The sequence below is a fragment of the Eublepharis macularius genome, chromosome 6, assembly GCF_028583425.1.
Source record: "Eublepharis macularius isolate TG4126 chromosome 6, MPM_Emac_v1.0, whole genome shotgun sequence".
NCBI classification, from domain to species: domain Eukaryota; kingdom Metazoa; phylum Chordata; class Lepidosauria; order Squamata; family Eublepharidae; genus Eublepharis; species Eublepharis macularius.
In genome coordinates this window covers 114,901,088-114,928,895 of record NC_072795.1, presented here as the reverse complement: position 1 = coordinate 114,928,895, position 27,808 = coordinate 114,901,088, and the positions used below count along the sequence as shown (strand labels likewise).

The window sequence follows — 27,808 nt, the reverse complement described above, 5'->3', positions numbered from 1 at the left end:
GCGCCGTGTGAGGGGAGGGGGGAGGTTGGAGGAGTTTGAAATGGCTTCTGTGAGTCCCAATTTGGCTCGGCTCAGGTGAAGGGTCAAGCGGCGGGCGGGAGCGAAAGCGAAGTACTAGTTCGGCCTGATGGTTAGAGAAGAGAGGAGCCCGAAGGATTCCCCACAGCGCCCCTTGGGTAGGCGGAGAGGGACGTGCCCTCCTGGGCGCCCGGCAAGAAGGCCGCAATCGTGCATTGTTGTGGGGAGAGGAGGAAAAAAGAGCAGCTGGGCCTCGCCGCTCTTTCCCTGGAGCTAGGCTATGCCCTGCGTGGACGAGAAGGCGAGCGAGCAGCACAAGGCTTGGTGGTAGTTTAGCCCGAGGGAGGCTTCGATTGGGCCCGGAGTCCCTTTTCCCCTCTCTTCTTCCGCGCCCCCCCCCCCGAGGGAGGGATAAAAAGGAAGAGATTATTTCCCTGCGCGCACCCTCTGTCCCCAACTTTCTTACTCCTTTTTCTGAGGCATGCCTTTCGTTGTTGAGCTTCCGTTCTACAAACAACGTGCCTGAATTTTTCTTCGCGTCTGATGTTTTACGGCTCGATTCTGTGTATGTTTCCTCAGGCGTGAGTCGGGCTGAGTTCAGTGGAGCTTGTGTGTAAGATTGCAGGCTCCGTCTGGGTTCTGTTTACGTGCAAACTTTCGCTTAAACTCTAAATGCTGACTAATTCGAAACTTCTTTTAAAAGAGAATGTTATTATTTTGTCATCACATTTCTTCTACCTTTTAAAAGATATGGGACGATATGTGCTTTTGAATGTGCAACTTTTTGTTACTGTATACTGAGGTTTATACTTCATTCATTATGTGCTCATTCTACATTCTTTTTATGCAGCAACTCGTTTCAGTTGTCTGCTGGGCCTAGGGTTCTGTGCTTTTCACTACTAGCATACCTGTATTTAATTACAGCACCCTTCCAAAGGTAATTTTATGTATATGAGGGAAATATTAGTATTACTATTGGTAAAGTGATTGTATAAGGTCACTTTGGAGGTGCACCCCCACTTTAAAAAGAGTTGAAAAGTGCAAACTTCATAAAAATGATGTACTAGAATAATGCACTAGTTTTAGGAGCGTTGTCCAGAAGTGTTACAGATTCGTCACAAACAAGTTTTCTGACTACTTTGCCCAGCTGTCTTATTTGCCTGTGCTGCCACTTTTGAAATCTAAGATTATTATTATTTACCTCTCAAATACATTAGCCAGCCATGTTGTATATAGGAAACTAATCTGATTAATGATCCAGAAATGGGCTACATATTAATGAATGTTTGTTTTAATAGATCACAGTTTTAGAAGAATAAAAGAGCTAAAAGATTTTCATTTACCATGGCTCAGTTCGGAGGGCAGAAGAATCCCCCTTGGGCTACCCAGTTTACAGCCACTGCGGTATCTCAGCCAGGTTAGCTTTTATATTTCTTCTTAACCAATACGTATTTTACTGATCTGTTGTAAGTTTCATATTACTGCCGTGGCAAAAACTGAAATAAAATTAATGTGTTCTGCAGCTTTGCATTTATATTACAAAAGTAACTAGAAACTTGCTTTTGGAAATGTAATGGGTTGACATATTGATGCTGCATGTATATGGATTTATCCTGATTATGCCATTGGTGTACATTGCTAGTTCAGTTTCATTATTCATTATTGTTGTGGTATGTTTTTGTGTAAAAACATAAGCCTCTTGTGCTCCTTTAAGCTGATGTTGTTGAGGCCTGTAGCTGTTTCTAAAACTAAATAATAGACCTTTGTTTCCTTACCATATTTACTACAATTCAACTTCGGGTGGTAGGTATCGATTGAAAAAAAATACTAATGTTAAGGACCATCAGCTTTCAGCTGTATTTCTAACACTAGATATATTTTAAATAATTATTTATATAACAGTGAAGTCATACACAGAGTTACTTCTTCTAAAGATGTGACGGCTGGGGGGAGGGGCGAAATTGGAAAAATTGGGAGGGTGTGTTTTTTCCCTGCAGGTTTTATATTTTTCACTGGAATTCTTGGAGAACACTGAAAAACTCTGATGATAATTCTTACTGGAATGAGTGAAACAAAAGATCATGGTTAACTAAAATGTGTAGTATGGAAAAAATTATGCAGTGCAATTTACAGCATTAGATAATAATTATTATATACACTGAAGACATACACAACACTTCAGAGATTTTTTTTAATTTAAATGTAAATAATTTTGGCAGCAATTAATATGCTATACTCTGTTTAAAGATAATGCATTATAAATAGTGCAGTGTTTTCCAGGTAATAAGGTTTAACTTAATATCCAAATAGGCTGGTAATCCTACTTATTGTGAGTGTGAGTATTTCTGTCCAAATAATACTTGGTTTTGTTTACAACATAATTTATTTTCTAACTTCAACATTTATAATAATAATAATAATAATAATAATAGCAACAACAACATTCAATTTAACGCCCACTCAGGACAACTTAACACCCACTCAGAGTGGTTTACAAAGTATGTCAGTATTATCCCCACAACAGTAATCTCCCTGTGAAGTGGGTGGGGCTGAGAGACCTCCTAGAAGCTGTGACTGACCCAAGGTCACCAAGATGGCTTCAAGTGGAGGAATGAGGAATCAAACCCGGTTCTCCACATTAGAGTCCCATGCTCTTATCCACTACACCAAACTGGCTCTTATAAATGTTGCAGTTTATTTTGATAGCTCAATAAAAGAATTTTATATATTTAGTTATTTTTTACGAGAAATGTTTGTTTCCTTGGCTTAAAAATTTCCAGAAACTTTGTGCCTCTGTACCCTTCTAAGGCCATTGTCTTCAATGAATTTAGAAGGATGAAACTTGGTTTAGGATTGCACTATAAATCTGTCGTTCTTCCCCCATGTGAAAATGCCTTTGAGACTAGCTTTTCAGTTTTGTTTTGAGTTAGTTCTTAACCCCCACTCCTCCCTTTAAATTTAAAACTATCTTGTTTTGCATAGTTCAGAAAACGTCTTTATTGCTTCCTGATGGATTGTTCTTCTAAAACAAGTCAGTTTGCAGTGGTTATGAGCGCAGGACTCTAATCTGGAGAGCCAGATTTGATTCCCCATTCCTCCACTTGAAGCCAGCTGGGTGACCTTGGGCTAGTCACAGTTCTCTGGAGCTTTCTCAGCCTCACCCACCTTGCAGCGTGTTTTGTTTTGAGGATAATGATAACATACTTTGTAAACCGCTCTGAGTGGGCATTAAGTTGTCCTGAAGGGTGGTATATAAATCAAATGTTATTGTTATGTTATTATTAAAATGAAGACTTCTGAGGGGTTTTTCAAAATGACAGGGAATGTGCTGTCTGTGGCTATAAGAGTTAATGAGACATTAGACTGATCATGACTAGTATCTTGCCACCTTGATGTAAAAATGCTTTGGCTGTTTTACTAACTTTTTAATCCTGGATTTGTGAAAAGTCGAATGCTGAAAGAAAGAAGGGTATGTAATCTAAGCTTGAAAAGGTTCATATTAGGATGTGTGCTTGAGAAAAATTCAATATTTTTTGGATTTTAAAAACTGTTTTTCTACTGGCATTATGGATTATTCAGGCCCCCAAAACTGTTTTGGTATTAGGTTTGGTGGGGCTGAAATTCCAAAATTTTTCAGGTACATGATTTCCTAAAGGGAGTGGAACTCTATCCAGGGTGTTGGAATGGCTGTTTTTCAATTAAATGACACTAAAATTGCAGGGAACCTAGTACTGCCTGTCTACTAAAGATATCTCCCCCAACCCCAGTTTCAAGTGAATTGGATCAAAGGGTCCAGTTCTACGGGCCCCTGAACAAGGTGCCCCCAAGGGAGGGAGGAATTCCGTGCTTTCTCCAGGGCAAAGAAGCCAATAGCCAAAAACACAAAGCCAACCACGGGCCAAAAGCTTCCAAATGGAAACAGAACCAGTGTCAAACCAGAGAATAAAAGCAGAATCATGGGCCAACATGGCAAGCCCAACATGACCAGTGACAAATTAAAGAATCTAAGCCAAACCAACAAGCAAGGGACATTGCTGCAAGCCTAGCAGAACCAGTGTCAAACCACAGAAGCCAAGCAGAACTCAGGGCTAATATGGCAAGCCCTGCAGAACTAAGGTCAAACTAGAGAATCCAGCCAAACCAACCTTGCAAACGATTTACAAGTCAGGCAGCCAAAGCTGGCAAGCCACTGACAGACACATGTCACTTCCCCAAGGAAGGCCTCATAAAACAAGAAGAAAAGGGGGCGGGTGTTAAGCACCAAAGTTCTCCTCTGCGTTCTGCCCCCGATACTGTTACTGGGTCACAGGAGAAGCCTGAGGAGCTGCAGCTGCCCCTCATCACTGGTGCTCATGTTCCCTCCCATTCCTGTGGAGAAGAAACAACACAAATACAGCATGCATGAGCTTTATTTTAGATGCCTTTGTGTGTTCTGCTTGTTTTGAGATGCTTATCTATTTTACTGATATCTTTTGTTCCAATGATACTTGGTGGGTTTTTTTAAAGAGTGACAAGAACAACATTTTTGACAACATTTATTTTCTCCAGAATTATGCCAAGAAGTGCTGAGCCCCACCAACGCCCCCTCCCCATGCCTTCCCATACCACACAGCAACTGGTTTGTTTTTTTTAAGAACACAATTTGGAATGCAGATTTTGTATAGTGCTAATCAAATTGGATAACTTCCCTGCTGTTTCTTTCTTCTTCTGAGTTTTAAGCTTTGGGAAGAGACTTTTTCCTGGCTCCCCAACACAGACTAAGAAGATACAGGCGCAAGCTCATGCTCACTTCCTACTTGTATGTAACAAAGGAAGCATTGACTCTTGAAAGCTTATTCCTTGGAAATCTTTTGGTCTTTAACTAAACTCAGATCTTGCTCTTCTGTTGCCAACCGACTGTCAATAAAACCAATCTCAGAAGAGTTTGAGATGCTACCATAGTAATACTTGAAAGGCCTTATTTTTTTTAAGCTAAAGAGATAAGAAGTACTTGGCTTTATCCAGTGATATTCCCACAAGCAAACATCAAATTATCTAGAAAAGACATGAAATCCTGTGCAGGAGGGACAGGCAACAGAATACGTTGTGAATAAGTGTACCACGGTTTTCTTACTGGTTTGTATAATACTTGCATAAGTATTTGTTACTTTTGTAAGTAGAAGAAGCTGCCTAAGGAGTCAGACCATTGGTCCATTTAGCTCAGTTTTGGTTACTCAGTGTGGCAGGATTTCAAGCAAGAAAAGGTCTTTGCCAGCATCTGCTTCCTGAGATGGTTTAACAGGCCTCTAGACAAACTAGGATCTGGGTGACCAAGGACTGATTCCCTACTCTGCCATGAAAGCTTGCTCGATGACCTTGGGCCTGTCACAGCCTTTCAGCCTAACCTACCTCAGGTTGTTGTGAGGGACAAAATGGAGGTGAGGAGAATGATATAAGCCACTTTGGGTCCGCATTGGAGAGAAAAGCAGGATGTAAATTAATTTAAATAAATAAATAAATAAATGCTGAATCCAGGACTTTCTGCATGCACAGCATGTGTTCTTCCACTGAACTTCAGACTTTTCCACAACATCAGACCTATCTTGTCAGCTGTGTGCATTCAGCTCCTTGTGGTAAATGAGAACTGAAGTATTGCTGGTGTAAATACAAATCTTCCATATTCTAACAGCAGCTCTTAAATTGCATGAAACTACCTGTGCTACATGTTGGAGTAAGGAAGAGTCCTTATTTCCACCAACTGGCACTGGCTATTGAGATCATTGTTTTATTATGATGACATTCTGTGGCCCACAGTTTAAGATGTTCTGATGTTCAGCTCTTGTGATTTCAGCTGCTCTTGGTGTTCAGCAGCCCTCCTTACTTGGAGCATCTCCTACCATATATACTCAGCAAACAGCATTGGCGGCAGCAGGCCTCACTACTCAGACGCCAACGAATTATCAGCTCACCCAGACAGCTGCTTTGCAACAACAAGCTGCAGCTGCAGCAGCTGCACTACAGCAGGTAAAGGGAACTAACTACATGTTATTGCAAGGCAAGGCAAGGATCAGATAAATCAGTCTGCTAAAATTTTTTATTTTAAGTAAGTTCACTGTTGTTTTCATAGCATAACATCCTCCCCTTGGCTACTCCTTATTTCTTGTTACAAAATGTCTCTTATGTATGGCACTAAGGATGTGCGCTTTGGGTTTCTGATTTGGGTTTTTAACTCAAGTCAGGCCCAATTTGTAAAGATTTGGGATTCCCAAATCAGTCTCAGTATTGCTGAGCCGATTTGGGAATCCTGAAGCAAAGCTTTCCGAAGCAATTTGTATCACTTCAGGAAGCTTCAGGCAAAGCAGCAACAGCTGCTTCCACAGCACTTTTCTAGCTGTGGCCTTACAAAGCAGCACGAAAAGTGCTGCTTGCTTTCAAACTTCCTGCCCTGCCACTTTTTTCCCCCCATTGGGAAGGGGAGGGTGGTTTTTTCCCATCAGTGAAAAAGTGGCAAGCGGGAAGTTTGAAAGCAAGCAGCACTTTTTGTGCTGCTTTGGAATGCCGTGCTGCTTGCTGCACACAATGGGAGGGGGAGCCTCCTCCCCCGCCCATCGGGAGAAGCAAGCAGCATGGCATTTGAAACTTAAAGCACCCCTTTTCGTGCTGCTTGCAAGTGGCGCGAAAAGGGTCGCTTTCAAATGCTGCGCCGCTTGCCTCACCCGATGGGAGGGGGAGCCTTTTTCGGGTGCACTCCCCTATATGGCACCACTGTGAAACTCCATAGTGTCAAGTATGATCTTGGATAGTATTTACTTTGAAGTTGTGATGTGTACTCAGGCTGTTTTTTAGTACCTGGTCCCACTGTATGCGGTTTTTTTTATCTGTGCTCAGGCCAAGTTCAGAATTAGATATATAATTAGGGTTTCTCTAAAATACTTGTATCATTCTGTTATATTTTATTTATTTGGAAAAAATAGGAATTTATTTCTTTTCAATTAATGGTTTCTAGTTTCCAATTGACTTGATTTTGTATGTTTTGCAGCAGTATTCACAACCTCAGCAGACCCTCTATAGTGTACAACAGCAGGTTTGTTTTAATTTCTTAATGTAAATTGTCAGTATCCTAGTCTGTTATTCTCTTGAGTATGAATGCTTCTCTCATAAACCAAGTAATTTATAATTGTGAATTATTTCAGCCATATAGCAGCTTTTGTCTTGAAATTAATTTTGTTTTGTTATGAACTCCTTGAATGTGTAAATTGAGGAATGTCTTCCCTTATTGTGTTCCCAGAGGTAATTGTTCCCCGTGGGTCTGCAAACTGTGGATTGGATTGTTAGCCATTTTGCTAGCCAGCTGTGAAACCCAGTTCTATCATTACAGTGCAACAATATTATAGGTTTATCCAAACAGTTATCAGTATCATCAGACTGAAAGAACCTAGGGGAAGGGTCTTTTATCTTTGATTCCTTCCCTGGCTCTTGACAGCTGTTCCTTTCACATTTTTAAGACTAATTTTTTTTCTTTGCCCTTGCAACTAATTTTTTTAAAAAACTCATGATACAATCTTTACATTTTCTGATACAAAGACCCATATGGGGAGAAGCCTTGATCAGAAAGTTGCCTATTTCAATCATTTGAGGAAAAACTACAGAAATGTGTTTATCTGAGAACCAAAAAGTCCTGTAGCATTTGAAAGAGTAACATTTTTGTGATTTTCTAAAATGTTTTCATGCTAGATCTGAAACCTTCTATACTTGTAATTGAAAGCTTTTCCAGGCTTTTTTTTTTTTTTTAAAAAAGTCAGAGATTGTGATGAAATCAGTATTTGGCACGTACAGCCCTTTATTTACAATGTATGTCATAGTCCAGAGAAGTAAAACCATATATGATTTGCAAAAGTAGGCATTAGTGTGGACAGACAAAATTGAATATATAAGCAATTATGAGTACATTTTGCCATACTTTCAGATATGTAAATACTGAATTGCAATTAAAAAGAAGAGAACTGCATAGTGTGCAAAACTAATTCATGATTTTTCTTTAGTTGCAGCAACCTCAGCAAACCCTTTTAACCCAGGTAAGTGTTCTTGCAAGTGATCTTTATCAATCTGCAACCCACATTTTTTGCAGCTTTGCTTTTATTTAAAATTCTTAAAACATAATAACCTGCCTGAGTAGTTGGCTATATAATGTACGCTTGTTGTTAACATTGCTTTCCCGTGAAACCCATAGGTATTTTTCTCCATGTGAAAAATGTTTTTCGAAAGAATCATTGTTCCTTCTGACTGAGTTTCAGAAGAAATGGTTCTGTTTACTTGGAAACAACTGCTACTGAAATCCATGGGACTTATTTCTAAGAATGTGTGCTTAAGATTATAGAATACAGTAACTTGAAGAGATTTTTCTTAGTACAAAAACATAATTCCATTGTGTATATAGGAACAATAACAAAAGAGAGTTTTTTCAGAACAATGCATTTTAAGTTTCAAAACTCCAAAGCATGTTTTTGACTTTAGTCCTTCAGAAAGGCAGTGATGGTTTAGATCTTAGACATGCTGGAGATGGGCTGCAAATGTGCTGGGAGTATCTTCTGGACAAAATGCTATTGGGCATAGGGAGCTTCAGTAAAGGTGGATAATATTCCTTTTCTGTTGGCAACAGATGCACTGTGAAGCAAACTTCTAAAGGAAACTAGTTTAATTCCCTCTCCTTGCTATATCCTCATGTGACCATGACACTCCCTTGATCTTCACATTGGTTGTTTGAGGACTGCTGGGAAAAGGCAGGGGAAAATTCACTTCTGTGCATTCCACAAGCATTTTGTAGGATTCAGCCCATTTTTGAAAAACTGAACTCCATGTGCAGTACTGCTGACTGAGTGGGGGGAGCATTCCAAGTAATTAAAAAGTATAGGAAAAATAGGTGAAAAACATCCAAAATATTAAAGGCAAGCAATATTTGAAAACAAAGTGTTTTTAGTAAGAAAAAGGTTTTGAAAACCCCTTTAACCTCCTTTTTAGAATACGTGCTGGTTTAAAACTATGTGCTATGATGGGTGCATGCAATTCTTAACGGACAGCCAGTATGGTGCAGTGATTAGAGTGTTGAACAAGGATCTTGGAGACTCAGGTTCAAATCCCCATGGTGCCATGGGAGGTTGCTGGCTGACCTTGGCCCAGTCATACTCTGTCAGCTTAAACCTATCTCACAGGGTGGTTATTGTGAGGATTAAAGGAGGTGGGGGCACCAATGTTGCAAGCCACTTTCGGGAGAAAAGCAGGAGATAAATATATATATTTTAAAAACCCTCTTGTTGTGCAGGGCTTCCTTAAACAAACGAGCAGTTTGCAGAAGATTTGAAAGAAATTTCTGCTGCTTGTCGATGGAATTTCAGATTGAGTTTCAAGTGTCTTGATGAAGCAGTTAATTCGTTTACGGTTTGATTATTGACCTTCCCCCTTTGATCCTAAAATAATGTTCAGAGTATGGTAACTCTCTTCCTCCTTATACTTTTAAAGAGAGATGTAAGTTCTCATATAGTGGCCTGTCCTTTTTTGTGTGTGTACAGCCAGCTGTGGCACTGCCAACCAGCCTTAGCCTGTCTACTCCTCAGCCAGCAGCACAGATCACTGTTTCTTACCCAGCACCACGGTCAAGTCAGCAGCAGACCCAGCCCCAGAAGCAGCGTGTCTTTACAGGGGTGGTGACCAAGCTACATGACACATTTGGCTTTGTTGATGAAGACGTGTTCTTTCAGCTCAGGTTAGTCATTTCTGCTGCTGTGGATGACTGCGAACAGTGATACACGGATTCAGTGGTCCTGGGGGCTATTTCATCACTAGCAAGACCCAAAATGATAATTTTTAGTGCTTAAGCGATACATGTTTTTGTTCCTTACTACAAGCTTGCAATATGACCAGTAATATGCCCATACTGTAGGTTGGGGATAGTTGGGGCAAGCAGCTGCATGTATACTTTAAAAAACCTGATATTATTCTTGTTCCTATTTAATAACCTTCTGAAACTTCTTTCACTGAGCTGATGGGCCCATTAGCACAACATCTTCTAATAGTGTGACCATTTTTAAAAACTTTGCAGTGCTGTGAAAGGGAAGACTCCTCAAGTAGGAGACAGAGTGTTGGTAGAAGCAACATATAACCCCAATATGCCTTTCAAATGGAATGCACAGAGGATTCAGACGCTACCAAATCAGGTATATGCACCTGCTTTCTCGGCCTCTTATCGGTACCTTTAGCATCAAGCTCCTTCACAAGGCGTTCCCTGTTTTCCTCTGTAGAACCAGACTCAAACCCAGCCTTTACTCAAGACCCCTCCACCAGTGCTTCAGCCCATTGCACAGCAGACAGCATTCAGCGTTCAGGCACAGCCACAGCCTCAGTCGCTGTTACAGGCACAAATATCTGCAGCTTCCATAACACCTTTGCTTCAGACACAGACACAGCCTTTGTTACAACAGCCACAGCAGAAAGGTATTCATTCCTTCAAAGTGTAACCTGTGTTTGTTCTCTCCTGTGAATATCTGAATTTCTTTTGAAGTATCCACACTTATATGAAATGCACAAGAATGTAACTGGCTGAAGGCTGTATTGTCTTTACCTTGTATTATAGCTGTATAGAAATAAAGAATACAGAACTGCTATATAGGATTACTGAAAAGCTTCTAGGAAATAAAAGTTTCTCTCTTAGACCGCTCTTTTCCTCTGACTTGACCATCTTTGGCTGTGGCCAAAAAATTAAATGACAGATCATCTAAATTTAGTGTTCACTGTTTCCAGAATAGATGTAGGTATTTTGAGATTACTTGATGAGATGCATGTTTACCCTAGTTTCTTAGTGGTAGATTGTTGGGATCTTACTTTTTACTAGTCTGCATCTGAAACCATAGTCCCATGCTTGTGGGCAGTTTCCATGACTGAACATGCGTACCTGAAGCTGCCTTATACTGAATTAGACCATTAGCCCATCAAAATCAGTATTTTCTATTCAGACTGGGAGCAGCTCTCCAGGGTCTTAGGAAGAGGTATTTCATATGACCTACAGCCTGATCCATTTAGCTGCAGATGCCAGGATTGAACCTAGAACCTTCTGTATGCCAAGCACACACCGTACCATTGAGCCACAGCCCCTCTCCTGCTCTTGTAGAGGGAAAACACCCCTCCCAAAGAGGATTCCTTTATTAGATAAGGATATTATTAGAAAACCCTGGTATCTTTTAGGAAGGTGCTAATCTCAGTAACTCCTTTGAGATTGTTTACTGGCAAATTGAACACCTATGGTCTCTGTAGTGGTAAGTATGAAAACAGCTTCAGCAGTATGGGGTCCAACAGCTCGAATTCTTTTCAGCGTTCTACACAGTAATTTCATTTTGACTACTATGAAATTGACCTTAAGTTGGGCCTTACTTTAACAGTCTAAGGAAGTGGCCTTTTTAAAAAAATATATTACATTGTCTAGACGTCTTCCCTCAAGATCTGTTTCTACTGTTGAAATATTTTACAGGTTTCTTAGGGCCACCCTCTTGAGTAACATCTGAAATCTCTGCATAGTGCAATTTGCTCTGGTAGATTTCTCACTGTACTGCTGCTCAGGCTTCCTTTCTGACGTTTGATCCTAATTGAGGTTTTTTCCCCTTTGCTTCACGAGAACTACAAATGATTTCAGAGGGTCTTGATAGTACATGTGTTTGTGGTGAACTTTGAAAAATTGCTTAAAGAGAAAGTAGGAGTAAATGACTTTTAATCAAATAAATAAATTTGATGGAACATGAGAGAATTTGTGTGTTGCCCGCAGTAGATGTAACAGATTGGATTATTTCTTGACCAACTTACGCTTTCCTTTCAAACATTAAGATATATGGTGGACAAGGTGAAAATTTCCCGTATAGTGTGTATTGGCTGTAAAAATAAACAACAATATTTTATTAAATGAAAACTGGAAGATTTAACAGAAGAACTGTTCATCTAGTGATTTTTAAAAATAATATAACTTTAAGGGGTGTAATTTGAACACAGAAGCCTACGCCTGTTTGAAATTGTAGCTTTTAAAGTTTGAAAAAATGAGCTTACTTCCACCGGTTGCGATAATATACATGTCAGTACTGTGAGACTTCAAGTTAAATGTTACTAGAACTCAAAAGTTTACCTATAAAATTTGAAGAGAGAAATGAATACATCCTGTTTGGCTAAATATTATGTTGCCTACGTTCACCATTATCAGCTGGTCTTTGAGTTTTTGCCATAATAATTACTGCCCAAAATAATTTCTCAGTATTTAATGTATGTATTGCATTGTGAAAATATTTTTAAAACCCTGATTATTTAGCAAATATACTGTTTTATAGTTGGTTCAATGATATGAAAAGAGCTTAAAAGCATGTGGGATTTCTTTTTCTAGCTGGTTTGCTACAGCCCCCTGTTCGAATAGTTTCACAGCCTCCGCCAGCACGAAGACTAGATCCACCACCCAGATTTTCAGGGCGAAATGAGAGGGGAGATCCCATGGCTAACAGAAAAGATGACAGAAGGTGTGATATAAAAATTCCACTCCATTTTTCTGTGCATTCTAGAGAGAATGAAAGCTTAAAACTTTGACATTTGAATTTAATAGTGTCCATTTTTAAAGCACTGTAACAAAATGGTAAATTCATTATTAATTGGAGGTTGCTACAATTGGTTCTAGAATAATAGACTTGTCAGCTCTGTGTTTATAACACTGCAGAGGCTATAATGAGACATTTATATTTCATATAAGTCGTGAAAGAGAGCGTGAAAGGCGTAGGTCCCGAGAGAGATCACCCCAGAGAAAGCGCTCTCGAGAGAGATCACCTCGACGAGAGAGGGAGAGATCCCCTCGAAGACCCCGACGAGTTGTTCCCCGTTACACGGTCCAGTTTTCCAAGTTTTCATTAGACTGGTATGTTACTTGAGTGTCAACTAAGTTTTCATATTCATGTATGGAAATAACTTCACAGCCATATAAGAGTGTGTGGAACAAATCCAACAGATAGACAGTTAAGAGAAAAACAAAACTTTATGCTATGAGTCACTTGCCTTTTTGACAGACATCATGCACGTGCTGTTTCATTGGAAATTGGCTTTCCTTCCATATAAAGTCTTTGGCAATGATATCCATGTTGTGCAGTTTATGCAACTGAAAGTTAAGGAGATGATGCATGTAGATGTTAAATTTTGACTGTAGAATGCCCATATTGTGAAGGTATATTTGGACAGGACAATGCTTATAAAGCACAGTGTTGAAGGGGCTCTGTGGCAATAAAGCACTGGGAAACCATCTATGTGCTGCTATTTTATGACAAATGTGAAGTATGGGAGCCAAATTCAGGATCTTGAAAGTCTTTACTTTTTTTGTTTTTAAGGAAGGTTTGAGAGCCCATAGGCTTTTTGTATATAGGTTGTAAAGTTCTATTCTTACTCCTTTAATACAAGACATGCTAAAAGTGTAATAAACCCATAATTCCATGGTTTGAAGGCCGTTGGCTAAGGATGGGTGGCAACTTTTGCCTGTCATATCCTTAGCTCATAATGGATGACATTTGCTGGGTAATTGCTAATTGCAAAACCTTTAGAGAAAGCTGACACTGAAATAAACCTGGAGGGTGTGTGTGTGTGTGTGTGTGTCAAATTAAAACAGTAGCTGATCTGTTTGGGCATTTCTACAAAATAGTTTGCATGATATTTCGGCAGCTTTAGGACTTCTACTGCTTATCAGTATTCATAAGTAATACAAATGTAAGTTTTATGTGTTTGCCACGCTATTAATATATTTGTGAAATATTGCTAAGGCCAAAACTTTTTAAGCCTCAAATCTTTTTACCTTTGTAAAATGTATGTTCTTATTGTTTAAAGCCTTAGTTGTGATATGATGGAACTGAGACGGCGTTATCAGAACTTGTACATTCCCAGTGACTTCTTTGATGCTCAGTTTACATGGGTGGATGCTTTTCCAATGTCGAGGCCATTTCAGCTGGGCAACTACTGCAATTTCTATGTAATGCATAGAGAGGTAGATCCTTTGGATAAAAACTCTGCTGTTCTGGACCCTCCAGATGCTGATCATCTTTACAGTGCCAAGGTATGCAAGATATCCTGCATATCACCTCTTGCATAGAAGCTTCGAAAAACAGAGTACCCCCCCCCCCCCCGAAGTATTCTTCTTGATACATATACTTTCAGTGGTGTATCCTGTGCCCACAGCTTGACCTGGATCTTTATGTAGTTTCAAAGAATTAAGCCAGATCTAGATTCAGATCTCTTTCAGGATGGATCCTAGTGTTTATAATAACTTAACCCACAGCAGTTAAAATTGTCTATACCTGAATGTGTTTAAAAGTGAGTGGTGGAAAATCAAGTTTGGATGAAGTCAGGATTGTACTTAATCGACATCTAGGACATAAACAATTTACTTTCACATGGCAAGAAACTATAGTTTTGCATTTGAACACTCAGCTGTATAACAGAATTCCCAGAGACTGCAAAGACTACTCTGTGGGGTTCTTTATAATTACTGTAACATCTTCATGTAACATGCATTTAACATCTTTGTAAGGCTGTTTAGCATCCACATGAAGGCTAAATAGCATTGGATCTACCCTTTCTACTTTGACATAAAGTTTATTGTGCTTTAGATGTACAAGAGGCTATTAGCAGTTAACCAAGAAGAGAGAAAGCTGCTGAAGGTTTTTAGATGCCCAACCCTTTAAAACATCTGTGTCCCTTTTTTGGAAAAGTTTTCTGCACTTGAATAGTCTTGCTGAACTTAACAATACAAACTGTGTTGGATCCAGGGGGACCCTTGCATGAGAAGAAGGCGCATTCAGTAATGCAAAGGAGGGAGGGTCAGTTATTTCCCGCTTGAGCTGCAACCCCCTTCCTGCATTACATCCTATGCTGTTCTTGAGAGTCCCGCGCTCCTCAGCAGCATTTCTGGAGGGTCTGAAAAAGACTGGGAGGAAAGACAAATCTTTTGTGCAAGTAGAACTCTTGTTTGCAGTCCTTTGGACCCAAGTGCCAATAGCTTTCAGTGTCTGAAAGCTATTGGCCTTCTATAATTAGTTTATCCACATCACAGTAAAATAAAATGGGACTCCAGTGGCACCTTAAAGACTAGCATTTATTCCAATATAAGTTTTTGTGAGTCAGAGCCCACTTCATCAGATACTCTGATTCACGGAAGTTTATGCTGGTATAAATTGTGTTCGTCTTTGAGGTGTCACTGGAACCGTGTTTTATTTTGCTGCTGCAGACATGACTGCCCACCTGGAATCACCTTCACAATAGTTTCTTCCTACGTTAACAGGTGATGCTCATGGCGAGTCCTAGCATGGAAGATCTCTATCATAAATCTTGTGCCCTTGCTGAAGATCCTCAAGAGGTTCGGGATGGGTTTCAACATCCCGCTAGACTTATAAAGGTAAAAATAAGTGTTTCTAATTAAAAAAAACAAACCTAAACACCTTGCTGTAAAATCTATGTAAGTACAAACTCTTTATGGTATTCCAACTGAAAGTGTAGTATTCATGTATTAACGTCTTTATCAAGATTTTGAACTATTGACTCCGATCTTACTGCTGTATGGAGCTGTTTGTGGTCTTGTATCCAGATTTCTGAGCAGGATATAGGTTTTCAACTTACAGGTGTCTCTAATAGCCTGAAAACAAATCACCTATCATTGAGAAAACGGTGAAGAGAGTACATCCTTTGTTTCAGAAACATAATAGAATTAAAACTAGAAATAGTCACTACTTAAACTGCCATGATATATCTAAGTGTGTTTAAATTACTAGGCTTCTGTCAGCCTTTACACAGAACATTAAAAATTTCATATTTCAGATATTTCAAACATTTGGGATATTTTCATCTTCTGTGAAGAGTTTCTGCATTTTTATTATATGTACTAAGAAGGTTACAAAGTTTTAATGAAAGTCCTGCAAAAATAGAAAGAGTAATGATGTTTAAACCTATTCCATTACTGAATGTGCTGTGGATAAACAAAGCTGAACTCTTTCTTGAGTGAGACTTTCACTTACATCTTTGAGGCTAACTGCTTGTCCTGGTTTATCTCCTTGTAAACTGAAAAAAGTACATGTGATTTTAATGGTTTGGGCCGTGTTTCTGCAATTCAGATAACCTTCCTCTCCCCTCACCAGGAGTGAAATGTTAAGCAGCCTTTTCTTGTCTAGTTTTTAGTGGGTATGAAAGGTAAAGATGAAGCCATGGCTATAGGAGGACATTGGTCTCCCTCACTAGATGGACCTGACCCAGAGAAGGACCCGTCTGTGCTGATTAAAACTGCTATCCGTTGTTGCAGAGCCCTTACGGGGATTGACTTAAGTGTTTGCACACAGTGGTAAGTATCAGCTTCTCAAATATATTCTGGAGACACTGAAGCATGTTTAAAATCCTCATAGAAGTGATTCTGACAAACCAGCCACTTCCTTTCTTTATTAGCATCACTAGTCATACAGGTAAACTTCTCAGAGTGGTATCCTAGTGTGCAATGCAAATGTGATTTGGTGCCAAAAGGTTTGAAGAACAATGAACTTTAAAATCATGTTATTGTTTACATTTTGCAATGCTTGTATGTTTAAATTTTTTTTCATTTCACGCATAGCTGGAGAAGATCGTCAAGAGAACTTCATTTCATTATTCTCGTTTTATAAATAGATGTTCTGGACAGCCATATTTTCTCTTGGATGTAATACTTGTTATATTTTAATCATTATTTACGAAATTAATCACTGTTATGCACCAAATACTAAAATAGACGACAACTCACTTCCCAGTAGTCAACAGATTGTAATACAAAGGGCATGGTTCACTGCTTTCAGCAGTTAGTATTTCAGGTATTCCTTACCAGTCTTGAAAGAAATTGCATGCGTTTCTAAAAGAGAACATATGGCTTTCTTTTTTTTTTCTTTAGAAAAAATTCAGGTTGTCGCAGCAAAGTTTCTTTACTTGATGTGCTACAGTGATCTAGGCTCTGTAAAATGCATTGTAGAATTTTTTTTCCAACATGCTTCTTCCCTTGCAACAGGTACCGTTTTGCAGAGATTCGCTACCATCGCCCTGAGGAGACCCACAAGGGGCGTACGGTTCCAGCTCATGTGGAGACAGTGGTTTTATTTTTCCCGGATGTTTGGCATTGCCTTCCCACCCGCTCAGAGTGGGAAACCCTCTCCCGAGGATACAAGCAGCAGCTGGTCGAGAAGCTTCAGGGTGAACGCAAGGAGGCTGATGGAGAACAGGCACTGAACGCTAATCCCTTTTTCTATTTCTGCTTCTCACAGGCGCAGGAACACAGGCACAAAATGCACACCACACACTACACAACAAACATACATAGGAGGAACATAACTGGTAACAATGACTGGTAAACCAGCTTTCAGCAGTGTAGTGTCATTTTTATTGTTATTTGATTACAGCTAGTGTACTAACTTAAAAGTGTGTGCTAATATTACAAGTGGAATTAAATCGTGCACTCGATGCACTCATCATTGTGCATCTAATCTTAGAACTAGTTGCTGGAATCTGGGACCAGTTGTTGAGTGAGATTCAGTTATGAAAGTTGTCTGAAGCATTTTGCCGTTTTATAAAACGTGTAAGTTTTCTCCCATATGTGTTAGCCTTTTTTAAAATGGTGATTGGAAATAGAGAAACTATTAAAATAACCTAGTTTTTAAAGGCTATGTGGCTGATTGGCATCTTGATATATGTAAAAGGTCTAACAAAATGAGGAATGTATTGGGTGGTTTGAAAATTGGGGAAGATCACACACTGTGTGGTTAGAGGTGACCAGCAGTGTCTGTGTCCCCCTGATGTCCTTTGTGTTATTGTTTATCACCCTTTTGTGTTTCACAGAGATGACTATTATTGGCTGATGAGAGAGGCACTGTGATCCATTGTAAAGTAGTAGAATGTGTGCTTGTGGCTTTAGGAGAAGACTGTCTGAAACATTTGTGACCTTGCCCAGATCAGCAGCAGAATTTAAGAAAACAATTTATTTTTAAGCTTTCTAAAAGATGATGTCTTTATTTCATTGTTTAGGATGAAGAGGAAAAAGATGATGGGGAAGCAAAAGAAATTTCTACTCCTACTCATTGGTCTAAACTTGATCCAAAGGCGATGAAGGTAACCACTGTTGAAAACTTCAGGGTGTTTGAATTAAATGATGCAGACTTAAGGATGATACCAAATATGACAAGGCTAGCTTTTGTGAAGCTGGTCCAGTTTTTTAACTCAAAAATGTATTGTGCAGCACTGTTTCCGTAAGAGAGATTGTCAGTCACTGATTATATTAGACTGTTGACTGAAAATGCTTGTAAAGCCTTGTCTATATTTGCTTCACTAGTTGACAAGGAGTTAGTGTACCATATAGTAGGTGAATTTTGTTGAGTATAAAATTATTCATTGACTCGCTACTATATACTGCTTATCAACTAGGTTAATGACCTGCGCAAGGAATTAGAAAGTCGAACTCTTAGCTCAAAGGGTCTGAAATCCCAGCTGATAGCCCGCCTAACAAAGCAGCTGAAAGTGGAAGAGCAAAAAGAAGAACAGAAAGAACTGGAGAAGTCTGAAAAAGAAGATGAAGAGGAAGAAGAGAGGAAATCAGAAGATGACAAAGAGGTGGATGTTTAGCAAATCTTGTTTGGCTGCAGTATGTTCTGTAAACAAATGTTGGTTTGTAGTTAAGCTGTACTTTGCAGAGATGAGGAAGAGGAAAATGTTCATTACGCGAGGGAACTTTGGTTAATCCTTTATTTAAATTTAATTTTTAAAATGATCATATACTGTCAGCTCATGCACTATCACAGTGGTGTGAGGTATGCTTTCCCAATGGCTGTTCCATTCCACTGGAAGTTGATTGAATCAGTTTTCCTAATCATATAACTTTCTGTACTATTCTTGGGACTTCGATTCTGGGAACACCAGCATCCTTTGATATCTTTAACTTAAAAGACAAGCTAGTTTTGTGCTCCTCCTCGCAGAGAGCATTGTCACTGCTTAGTTATCAAAGCCACACTTGTGTTTAAACAAATTTTCTGGCCACTTAATTTGGCCTCAATTCAGACATTTACTGGGTCTGCACATTGTGAAGGAGAGGCACTGGTCTCCCTTGCAACACACATGATAAACAATATGTACAATCATACCCCTTTATTTTATTTTTATTATCCCTTCAAAAAGCTTAAAGCACTAAAGGGACATCTCCCTCCCTCCACTTGTAGTAACCAAGTAAATAGAGTAGGTTAAGCTAAGGGACAATGACTTGCCCAAAACCTCAGTTTTATGGCTTAGTGGAGATCTGAACCTGAGTCCAAGTCCTACACTACAATGTCTGTCTAGACACCGTTATACATGACATCATCTTCATGGGGAAAGGAGCAATGAAGGGTAAATATCTGTGCTAGAACATTGTCATCAGCTTGCCATGCATTTTCAAATTGCAAGGATTTGAAGTTCATGCTTTAAAATCAGCTTCCCAAATGTTTAGGAAGAGGAAAGGAAACGTTTAGAGGAAGTGGAACGCCAGCGGCGAGAGAGACGATACATCTTGCCTGATGAGCCCGCAATCATTGTGCATCCTAACTGGGCAGCGAAAAGTGGAAAGTTTGACTGCAGTATTATGTCCCTTAGTGTTCTTCTCGATTACAGACTGGAGGATAACAAAGAGCATTCATTTGAGGTAATATCTTTGCATAACTCCCTAAAAAAATTTCAGTTACAATCTGTTAAACTTCATCTTTCTTTAAGGATGGCTAAAATAAAAGTGGTGATGGTGAAAGGAGCTTTTTAATCAAGTATTGACTAAAAGGTCATCTTTCGTAATAGACTTTTTGTTTTGAGAAATTGTTTTATGAATATTAGTGGTCATGAATTTTTTAAAAAGGAATATTATATTGCTCTTCATTTAACTTAACACTGTACTCATTTTTACTTTTAAGCTTTCAACTATTTCATGTCTTCATTTTGCGAGGAGGCAACACCAGTTCAGTTGCTTGTTGCATTAGGTTAAAAGTATGACTGTGTTCCTCCCTTGTTCTGGGTCTTCGGGCCTGTCACCCACTCCTTCATCCACCAAGTCTTTGCATGTGATTGATTTCCAGATAGGCTCCACCTGATAAAAGGGCTGAGCTTTGCAACAGAGTCACTGAATTTCTTGGAGCAAATTCTTATTTCTCCTCTTAGTTCTGCCATCTGTAAAATAAGGTTAATTATGGTCTGTCTTACTGAGTTTTCAAGCAGAAACAAAGGTTGGAAAATATATTGTGAATCAGAGATCTTAGGACTACTGGCATGCTTGATGTTCCTTGTGCAGGTTTCATTGTTTGCTGAACTCTTCAATGAAATGCTTCAAAGGGATTTTGGCGTCCGAATCTACAAATCGCTGTTGTCTCTTCCGGATAAGGAAGATAAAAAAGATAAAAAGAACAAGAAGGATGAGAAGAAAGAGAAAAAGGAAGAGAGAGAGGATGAAAATGATGACCCAAAACCTAAAAGAAGAAAATCTGGAGATGAGAAAGATAAAAAGGATGAGAGAGATGACAGGAAGGTCAGTGGCTGATTAACAAATAATCTTTATCTCTCTGGATTAAGAGCAGCTACGGTGTGTGGAGTACTTTTTTTTTACGATGCTTCATTCTTTAATATTAATATAGTCATATCTTTAGAAAGGAATTCTGTAATGGGTTTTTTTCCTTTTCGGGTTTTTAAAATCAGTTATTGAAAAAATGGTACTATTTTACCAAACCAAGATATGTCTTTTTTCCTGGCTATTCATTCCTGTGTTTCAGGGTCCTCATATGTGGACATTTGGGGACCTATACAAAGATAACTTGGTCCCTTTTGTCATCTTCTACAAGCATTAGGTGCTGAGCTCAAAATACCTGGTTTGTTCCAGAACCTTTTTGAACTCAGTTACCAAAGAACTGTCTTAAACTGGATAATGGGTTTTTTTTAGTATTTTTAAATTAATGCTACTAATCCCTGGTGCTAATGTTTAAGAATTAATTTCAGAGAGAAGATAAGAGGAAAGAAGATTCTAAAGATGAAGATGAAATGGAAGATGATAATAACCAGGAAGAATATGATCCAATGGAAGCTGAGGATGCTGAAGACGAAGATGATGGTATACAGGGGGTGATTGTTTTAATTAGAAGCAGCCAGGTGCAAAGCCTTGTTTTCCCCACAGAATTGTAGATGTTCTGTTATTCTTTAAAATCTTTTGTGGTGGTTAGATTGTTTAACAGATTGTATGAAACGCCTTGGGTATTGAATGTGAAAATCCAATCTGTCAGATTTTCATTGTTGCTAAGCATTGTGGTAGCAAAGTGATCTACTAGGGAACTAACCTTCCTGATCCATTTGCCCAAGTATTGGTTTTGTCTTGCCTTTTAAAGTTGAAAAACGGAATCTGTTAAATCTCATTAAAAATGCATTTCTTCATTAAAAGGTACTCGTATTGAAGCTGTAACATGCAATGAATTATGTTTGAAGCAACTTCTGTTTCCACAGATAGGGATGATGAGGAAATGAGTCGGCGAGATGACAGAAGAGAGGGAAACCGGCATGGCAAAGAGAGGGCTTCTAAAGATAAGGTAATGCTGATCAATGAATGAAGATGCCGGTGGGCCAGTCTACCAGAAATGTCATCTTCAGACTAGACAAGAAGGTTAACTTGAGCCCTACACTGGTGTGCCTGTAACTTGTTTTCTAAGATGCTATCTGTAATTCCTAGCTAGAAGATTTTATAGTTTCTATGTATCAAGAGTCATCAAACCCACAGCAGTCTTACAATAAAGTAATTGAACAAAACTATGATGTTGTTAGATAACTTACATGTTTGGAAAACACTGAATAGGTTTTTGGCATGATCTCCTCAAATTGAATTTGCTTGCCTTTATGATAGGTGAATTTCAATAGATTGGATACAGTGTTCTGCTCACAGAAGGATTGCGAATCTTCCCAACTTTCCCCTCCCCCAGTAATCTCTTTATACCCCAGGAGAGTTGATCCCCAATTTTGTGGGACCTTTGTGGAGTAATAGGTGAGAGCGTGGAGCTGACAAAATTGCCCCTCTCCCAAAATACTAGAGCTTGAGGGTATCCAATGAAGCTGATGGGCAGCAGATTTATGAAGTACAAGAGGAAACACTGCTTTGCTCAACAAGTAATTACATTACTTGGGATTTGCTGCCAAAGGATGTAGTGGTGGCTATAGGCAAAATAGTTTTTAAAAGTGGATTAGACAGATTCCTGGAGGATAGGTCTATCAGCAGCTACTAGCCATGGTGACTAAAGAGAACCTGCAGATTGACAGGCAGTAAACCTCTGAATACTAGTGTCAGGAGGCAACATGAGGGGAAGTCCTCTGTGCCCAGTTGTTGGCCCTCCAGAGCAACTTGCTGACAACTGTGTGAGACAGGATGCTGGACAAGATGGACTACTGGTCTGATCCAGCAGGGCTACTCTTCTGTTCTTCCACCCCACAATCCCAGGGGTCAGCTTTCCCAGGGTCTGCTGGGGGAGAGGAATTAAGGAACCTTTCATTGGTTAATTGCTTGTTCCACCCATTTGACTTCAGAGGGATTGAATTTTCTTAGTACTTCTGTTGAAATGAGTTACGGATCAGGATGTCCAGTAGACAGAAAAGGGAGCCTTGCCTTCAACATTGGGAATAAGTTTAAAGATTTTTCCTTGAAAGTACTTTAATTATGTTAAGGGTCGTATTTAGCAAAGGTCATCTATTTCAAAAACCAGTGGAGGGAAAAATCTCTACTTTCAAGGTTTTCTAAAATTTCAGGGGCTCAAACCATAGGATCATCCTTCCCCTCATTTGATATTAAGCTTCTTACAACATTCCATCTCTTCTGGAGCATTTTCAGTTGGCCTTCGGCACTTTATTGGGTTTTTCTCTATATGAAAACTCTAACTCTTTAAAAAGAAAAATTAATCTAAAAGATGTAACTGGATTCTCTTTAAAGAAAAATTAAGACTAACACAGCCATAATTTCCATTAACACTCAGTTGTTCCCTCAATGTTATGTCCCTTCTGGAGCATTTTCAGCCTTCAGGTTGTTTTAAGGGTTGGTTCTTCATAGATGAACTAAGTCTTATTTTTTCTACATATCTGGAGATGCTTGAGTATGTAGAGACCCAGAACTTGTTTGTTGCTGTTTGCTGTTTACACCATCTTGGATATAGCGATTGCCTCTAGTGAAAGCTGTCTTAACCAGCCATGAAATGTGTTCTGTAGGAGAAAGACAAAACTCAGATGATAACCGTTAACAGAGATCTTCTGATGGCTTTCGTTTATTTTGATCAATGCCACTGTGGGTACCTCCTAGAAAAGGACTTGGAGGAAATACTGTACACACTTGGACTACATCTCTCCCGTGCTCAGGTATGTATCTTAAGTAGCTGTAAGCCTTGTGGAAAGATAGGGTTTTTCAGTTCTGCTTGGACATTTCACATAGTGCCGTCCAAACTTATCTGCATGTAACTGATATATAACTTCCCTTGAGCTTGATTCTTTTAGCTGACTAATAGTTGTCTTCTGGAATCATCATTTGTGTCTGTGTAGGTAAGGGAAGGGAAAATAGGGCATGGTAAAAACATCAGAAAATTATCAAATTCCATGTGCCTATAGATTTAAAATTACTAAAAAAAACAATTACTCTTAATGCTGTAAAAAGTTTGCAAGCAGAAAATATTTTATGCATTTTGTTGTCTTCTAAAGTAATTTTTTATTGTTTTCTAAAGTAACTTCTGCATGAGAATCCTTATGTGTGCTAAGTGATGATGGTATCTGATCTCTTACATTATTTCAGGTCAAGAAGCTACTTAATAAGGTAGTTCTCCGAGAATCTTGCTTTTATAGAAAACTAACAGATACTTCTAAAGATGAAGAAAATCCAGAAGAGATGGAAACACCACAGGAAGACATGCTGGGTAACATAATGTTGTTAGTTGTAAAAAGCACTTGATACTTTGCAAAGAGGGTGGATAGGAGGGAAAATGTGTTCCACTGTCAATTAAACAGCAAGTAATCCATCAAGCAGTTGTCATCTCTCATATTCAGTGTGTATCATGTACTTAGTGATAGTAGCATAGCATACATAGGGAAATATTTTACATGTTCTGCTAATGTAAACTCCATGAACGATCTAAAATCTCTTTGGTATGTTACACTACATACTTTCCTTCTATGTTGGTGGGGGCTAGAAATTTGAACGTGAAAAATCAGCAGAGTTCTTGGGCAAAATGTAGATGAGGGTAGATGCTTCTGTCTATTGGTAATGCGCTCTGGCTGTGTGACCTTATGCTGTATTTCTTAACCTATGTAGGAAACAGACTGCTGCTACCATCTCCTGCTATAAAACAAGAATCAAAAGGACCAGAAGAAAATGTTGGCCTCATTGTGTATAATGGAGCTATGGTGGATGTAGGGAGTCTCTTACAAAAACTTGAGAAGAGTGAAAAAGCACGGGCTGAGATGGAACAAAAGCTTCAGTCCCTAGAAGAAAAGACAGGTGAGAGTGCTTGATGCAACAATAAAGATTAAACATAAAACAAAACTTGGCCATCTAATTCTTGTCGCTTTGACCCAGTGACGGAAAGTGCTGCTATTTTCCTGTGAGTCTTAAAACTCAATCATTTTTGTTTATCATAAAATGGAAAATTCGTTTCAGATGTCCAGTTGTTCTGGTATCCACTGGGAGTGGTATTTTGGGGTGGCTTTGGATGGACATTGTGCAGAAGCAGCAGTAATGGGTGTCTGACTTGTCTCTGCGTCTACTTTTATGCTGTTGGAATATAAAACAAAGTAGGAACGCCTGTATCTCCCCCAATGAGGTGATGGTTGAATTCATTGTTATTTCAAAAGCACAAAGAGCAATCACACATTACTGCATGCACACTGCTTCTGTGCAACAGCGGAAGGGTCTCCAAGTTGTCCTTGGTGGAAGAGCCATTATCATACAGTTCCTTTCTTACAAAATAAGTGAAACTTTACGTTCAGTGCAGAATGTCACCCAGATCCGCCTTTTAGAACATGTGTGACTGTCAAAAGAGCATGAGGTATAATGCACCTACTGAAATGGTAATAATATACAGATATTTCATTTTTGAAACGCTTGGTTGTTTTTTCCCAGATGATGATGAAAAGACTATATTGAATTTGGAGAGTATGAATAAAAGCTTATCTTCAGAACTTAAAGAAATTAAAAAGGACATTGGCCAACTACAAGAGAATTTGAAGGCATCGGAAGATACTAATTCGCAATTTGAGGGGCAGCTGAATAAGACAATCAAAAATTTGGCTACAGTTATGGATGAAATACACACCGTTCTTAAAAAGGTTAGGATGTAACTCTTGACCTGGGATATTGGTTCTAAAAAAAAAAAAAAGTGTTGGATTATAAAGAAAGGGCAATTCTAACCTCATTAGTTTTGTACCTTAAAACTGCAACCTAGAATCATGAAGATTGGTGCTGTTTACTTAAGCAGGATAAGCTCCCTTTGGCCCTAAAACGAAACAGATGATATAAAATCTAATAGGTCCGGTAATTGAATACTGTTGTGACTGAGCCAACTTAGTCCTTTCCTTCATACAACTTTCACTAAAAGCCTTAACAAATATCCTTGGAAAAGGTGTGTTTTAATACTGTAAGCAATGAAGAAACTTGTCTTACTGGGATTCTTGAATAGTCAAGTCAGTAGAATTTAAAGCAAGAGTTCTTGGATTTTGTAATCATGAGCCTTCCTAAGTGTGTGTTTATGGTGGTGGAGAAGTCTAGAGTATTGAAGTATAAATCAATAAAGCAGACCAACTACTGTTTGCCCAGCAATTGAAAGAAAAGGGGGGCAGTACAGTCTATCCTATAGAACTGTAAAATCCCTGTAAGACCCAGAGTATCTCAGCTGAATTCTGCTCACTCACCATCCAGTAATGGGGAGAAGCAAAGGTTCCCACACATTCAGGGGGACAAAAGAGTACCTACTGTTCCTGTGTGAATAATGCTGCATGTTATTTTTTGGCCACCTTTTGGACTTCTACAGATTAGCAGCTGTTGCAACCTTTACTTCGTTGTCTTGTTCTTCTTTCTGACAGGATATTGTGAAAAACGAAGATAAAGATCAAAAATCCAAAGAGAATGGAGCAAGTGTATGACAAACTTGCTGCGCTAAAAATAAGGGTGTTACATAATGTAATATAAATCATGAAACTGGAGTGTATGAAAGTGATGCATGTTTAATTTTAGTAGTATAAATACCTTAGTCTGAGCAAGGATGTATAAAGTTTTATAAACGTGCAAGCCTGCTTCCAAGGACTGCTTGTAATTCATAGCTATGAGTTTGTTAGACACTCCTTGAGTGAAAATTAATTTTGCATTGCAAAATGTTTTAGGGGAAACTTTGTTATAGTTTGAATGCTAATAAAGTTCATCAATTTAATGGAAAGTAGCAAGTATTTAATTACCAAATGTTTTCCTTTAAAATGTAGTAGAAACAATTTTTCATTATTTATAGAAATGCCATTCTTATATTTTTATTTCAGTCTAATTAGTCTTTTTAAATTTGGAGATTAAATCATTGCATGCTGCTTAATTTTGCAAGTAAAGATTTTTAAAGAAAACCACAATTATCTTGTCCCAGTTCTTTCCCTTTTAAATCATATTTTTTTCTTTCAGGTGCTCTTATTATTGTTTTGATGCACAATAATTCAGTTTTTAAGAAAAAATGAGGAACTTAAATACTGGTACGCTGAGATTTATATGAAAACAATACATCTTACTATTTTGTATTCAAATGTTCTGTCCCTTCATTAAAATATTCACTTCTTTTTAAAAAGTGATGTATGAAAATGTATTTACATGCCAGCCCAGTAGATGTCAGTATAATGCTTTATTTGGAGAGATTGCTGTTCATTTTATATTGGCTTTCATTAAATGGTCAGCTTTAACATGGGCCACAAAATGCGAGGTTCTGTTTGTTAAAATTTATGGATTATTTTTTTAAAGGCAATATCTGCCTCTGTTGGCAGTAGGTGTATACATTTTTGCTCATCATCCAGATTTTAGAAAAATGGCAATGTCAAATGATTTCAGGCTAGTTTACACAGGTGTGTTATCACTTGATGTTCAGGTGATGAAATGTATATGTAAATGAGCTATCACACACCACAAATCGGAAATCTTTTGTCCTTTCAAATAATGTTTTTCAATTAAGTCAGGATATATATTCCGTTGCAAGTCATCAAGGGCAGTACTTCTCAAACTATCTGATGTAGCAGACCAGGAGCTTTTTTCCCTAATGTGCCAGGTCCTAGTACTGTATGTGTGCCATATTATTAGTGTATTTGCATATGCTCATAGCACATCAGATCAGAAAACTATTTTATTTTATTCTATGTACATTATGTATAGCCCACCTTTCCCATTGAGACTCAAAACAAATTACACAGTGTACTTCAATATGATTAATAAACAATGCAATAGGATATAGATTTCAGAAATCTGATATGGAGCTGAAACAGTATTGAAACAAAACAATCTGGCATGGCTTGAATGACAGTAACAGTGCACAGAAGAAAAGAGTTGATAGCCCTTTTTCACAGCATATATTTGAACCACTTTCTTGCTACACAGCCATATTACCTGAATAAGAAAGCCCTTTAGGATAATTCAGTTTTGCACAGTTTGTGGAAAGCCAGGAGAGTGGGAGCTTTCCCGACCTCTTCAGGCAGGCCATTTCATAAGGTGGGGGTCCGCTGT

General features: G+C 38.7%; 1 protein-coding gene and 1 non-coding gene across 5 annotated transcripts; both read left to right on the top strand.

Annotated features, from left to right (window-relative positions):
- Positions 1 to 16: 16 nt before the first annotated feature.
- CCAR1 (cell division cycle and apoptosis regulator 1) lies at positions 17 to 26,970 on the top strand. Of its 4 annotated transcripts, none has more exons than XM_054982762.1 (25): positions 17 to 49; positions 1,317 to 1,435; positions 5,849 to 6,021; positions 7,037 to 7,081; positions 8,040 to 8,072; positions 9,564 to 9,757; positions 10,094 to 10,208; positions 10,293 to 10,485; positions 12,410 to 12,539; positions 12,767 to 12,928; positions 13,882 to 14,107; positions 15,332 to 15,445; positions 16,215 to 16,381; positions 17,069 to 17,279; positions 18,079 to 18,162; positions 18,475 to 18,660; positions 19,529 to 19,720; positions 20,354 to 20,587; positions 21,052 to 21,163; positions 21,550 to 21,632; positions 23,290 to 23,436; positions 23,864 to 23,984; positions 24,380 to 24,565; positions 25,187 to 25,392; positions 26,146 to 26,970. In XM_054982762.1, the coding sequence occupies exons 2-25, from the start codon at positions 1,363 to 1,365 to the stop codon at positions 26,203 to 26,205; spliced, it is 3,447 nt and encodes a 1,148-aa protein (XP_054838737.1). In that variant the 5' UTR covers positions 17 to 49; positions 1,317 to 1,362; the 3' UTR covers positions 26,206 to 26,970. The 4 variants fall into 4 exon arrangements, with proteins under 4 accessions (XP_054838737.1, XP_054838740.1, XP_054838736.1 ...); XM_054982765.1 differs by having other exon boundaries at positions 23 to 176; positions 7,040 to 7,081; XM_054982761.1 differs by having other exon boundaries at positions 23 to 176.
- LOC129332979 (small nucleolar RNA SNORD98) lies at positions 15,975 to 16,036 on the top strand. Its single transcript, XR_008597378.1, has one exon. It is a non-coding gene; the product is annotated as a small nucleolar RNA SNORD98 (small nucleolar RNA).
- Positions 26,971 to 27,808: the final 838 nt, after the last annotated feature.